Raw genomic sequence first — 3355 nt, 5'->3', positions numbered from 1 at the left:
TTAGGCATTTTTTTCTCCTTTATTTTTTTCTTTCAGTGAGGAGAAAAAGACAGATGGATAGACAAACAGGTGAGAGAAAGGGGGGGGGAGAAGAGATATATTTTTGTCCACATATTAAACCTTTTAAAGTTTGAATATCTTGGTTTATTCACTAATGGCTAATTGTTTTTCTATAAGATTTCTATATCATTAAGATTATTATTATTATCATTATTATAATTTCCATATATATATCTATATCTATCTATATCTATGTATCAATCTCTCTATCGATGGGTATATACATAGATACAGATAGATGGGTATGGATATATTTCTATTGATGTACATCTATACCCATCTATCTATATATATCACTTTGTCTATCTAATAATGGGTATAGATATATATCTATACCCATCTATCTATATATATAAATTTCTCTATCTATCTATCGATCTCTCTATCTATCTACATATATGTGAAGGGGAAACAGTTAATTCATTTATCAATATCTTATCCCTATATATTTCTATCTATCTGTGATGCTTTATCTAATTTATCTTTTTATTTTTTTATTTATTATTTTTATTTTTTTGACTATTGCCTTCTTCCTCTCTCTCTCCGTCGATGTCCTGCACGCCCATCTCCTTCTCCCACGCCCACTCCTGATTCGCCTAATACCCCCCCCCCCACCCCTCCTCCACCCACCGAAAGCTTAGTCGCCGCCCACGACTACACTAATAGGTCCTTGTTGGTACTCCTTCTCTGCCATGGGCGGGATGGACGCGCGGGCGGGGGTCTTCACGCCCATGACCTGTGACAGGCCGTCTGACCTGTCACGCATCTGTCATGCAGGTCATAGTCGGCGATGCATGTGTCCGAGTGCATGAATAAATATGCATGCGTTTGTGCTTATGCGTACACATATGTACATATTGTTATGTCGTCTATGTGTACTGTATATGTATCTCACAAAGACACACAAACACCCACTCACTCATTCTCTCTCTCTCTCTCTCTCTCTCTCTCTCTCTCTCTCTCTCTTCCTCTCCCTCTCTCCCTCCCCCTCCCTCTCTCACACAGACAAACATAATGCTTATAAAACAATAATTAGCATGAAACCAATTAACAAGACAAATAAAACTGATAAAAAAAAAAACATAAAATGCATCATAAACACATAACAGAACAAATCCCCAACAGAAAAAAAAAACATTGCAATATGCAACTGTATTTAACAAAAGACAAACAGATATTGCATCATTTATATTTAGTTACTTATCAGACCATCATGAGGACAATATAAATAATATCCAACGGGTTAAAATCGTTTTTCAGATTCTATTGAAATGAAAAATAAATTGATATAAAACACCATTACTTCTTGTTACATTTTCCAGGTCGTTAAAATGTCATTCTAGATATTAACATCATGATTATTAAAGGGAGAGAGAGAGAGAGAGAGAGAGAGAGAGAGAGAGAGAGAGAGAGAGAGAGAGAGAGAGAGAGAGAGAGAGAGAGAAAGAGAGAAAGAAAGAGAGAAAGAGGAAGAAAGAGAAATTATTAAACATTCTCCAAGTCGTTATAATGTCATTCTAGATATTAACATCATGATTATTAGTATTATCTTCATCTGCAGTATAATCAGTATAAGATGAGTACTACTGTTTATAAGTATCACTATTATCATTACAAATATCATTACCATAACTATTATATTTATCAGTATCATTGTTATAACTATCATTATCATTCTTGTTAATATATAAAATACTCTATTCAAAGTTAAGTATCACAGAATCTAACTAAACGAATGAAAAAAAAAAAAGTAAATAGATACATTAATACATTAATGAACAGTTACAAAGACGGATAAATGAATAAGATCACAAAAAATAGAATATATATATATATATAACAAAAATAACTATATTCCGTATTCTATAGAATCTATATAAAATAACTATATATAGATATAAATAAAATCTATATAAAGTAACTATATAAAGATATATCTAAAATCTATATAAAATAACTATATTCTCACAAATTTCCTTTTAAACACAAGCAACATGAAAGGCCAATATATCTCAGTTTTCTCCAACGTCAACCGGAAAATTTGTGTGTGTAAACGTTTCCTTAATCTTAATGTCTTCACAGCTTACACAGTCGTTATTGTAGTTCGTTAACTCACAAAGATTTACTTAGGGTCATGTGACCTTGTTTTCCCACAATTTTTTTTTTGGGGGTGGGGGGGTGGGTGGGGGAGAGGGGTTAGGGAACCCAATGCCAATTATGGTACTTGTGAGCGAAAAGGCTAATTTGTTACGGTTATGATGGTTAAAGGAATAAGAATTATGATATATATGAATGTATATTCATATATGTATATGTATATTATATATATATATTATATTCATATGTAGATAATAACATATACATAGTGAAATGTATATTCATATATGTATATGTATATTACATATCTATCTATCTATCTATCTATATCTATCTATATCTATCTATCTTATATATTTATAATATATATATATATATATATATTAAAAACATATGTAAATATTATATAATAGTATATATTATATATATATTTTATATATATCTATATATATATATGCGTACATACATATATATATTTTTATTTATTGCATTTTATATGAATATATAATCAAAAGTATTCATTTTATTAATAAATGTATATATCTTTAAATATCGTTTGGACTGGTGTTACATTCGGTGTTTAAGTATACATTCCACACCCTGTACACCAGTAGTATAACCTAACGTTTCCCTTAGAGTTAGAGTTTTTTTTTTCATCTTCCCCCCACCCCACCCCACGCCCCCCCCCCCCTTACCCTCCTACCCTCCCCCTTCTTATCCTCTTACGCAAATAGATCAAAACAAAACCAGAAGCAATTGCTACTCAAAAAAAAAGAAAAGAAAAAAAAAAAATGTTACCAGAAGCAAGCGTAAGGGGGGGGGGGTAGTAAGGGAGAAGGGGAGGTTGGTGGGGATGGGAGAAGGGGAGGTTGGTGGGTGGGGGGTGAGGGGTGGGGGGGGTCTGTGGTGTCTATGTGGTTGGTGTGGTTTCATACTTGCGGTGGTGGGGTGTGTTTTTTGTCAATGTTTTTTCAATGTTTTTTTTTTTTCAATGTTTTCTTTTATTTTTTGTCGCTAAGTGGGTGTTGATAAGTGTCACTTGAAGGAGTGTTTGTGCATAGTGCAAGTGTGTGTGTGTGTGTGTGTGTGTATGTGTGTGTGTGTGTGTGTGAGAGAGAGAGAGAGAGCGAGAGAGAGAGAGAAAAGGGATGTTTGTGTATGTGTTTGTGTGTTCGTGTATATGTATGTATATTTCCGG

The 3355-nt window shown here is 33.1% G+C and overlaps 1 protein-coding gene across 1 annotated transcript in view; it reads right to left on the bottom strand.

Annotated features, from left to right (window-relative positions):
- LOC122254866 (sodium- and chloride-dependent GABA transporter 1-like) overlaps nt 1-330 on the bottom strand; it is a 35640-nt gene extending 35310 nt beyond the window's left edge. The window contains exon 1 of the mRNA XM_086533569.1: nt 293-330. Coding sequence (XP_086389695.1) covers nt 293-330 — 38 coding nt within the window. The remainder of the gene's footprint in view (nt 1-292) is intronic.
- Nucleotides 331-3355: the final 3025 nt, after the last annotated feature.

The sequence above is a fragment of the Penaeus japonicus genome, unplaced genomic scaffold (assembly GCF_977035675.1).
Source record: "Penaeus japonicus unplaced genomic scaffold, GWHDUDI00000001_assembly GWHDUDI00000039, whole genome shotgun sequence".
Lineage (NCBI taxonomy): Eukaryota > Metazoa > Arthropoda > Malacostraca > Decapoda > Penaeidae > Penaeus > Penaeus japonicus.
The sequence above is the reverse complement of the archived record's forward strand: the minus strand, read 5'-3'. Positions and strand labels throughout refer to the sequence as shown.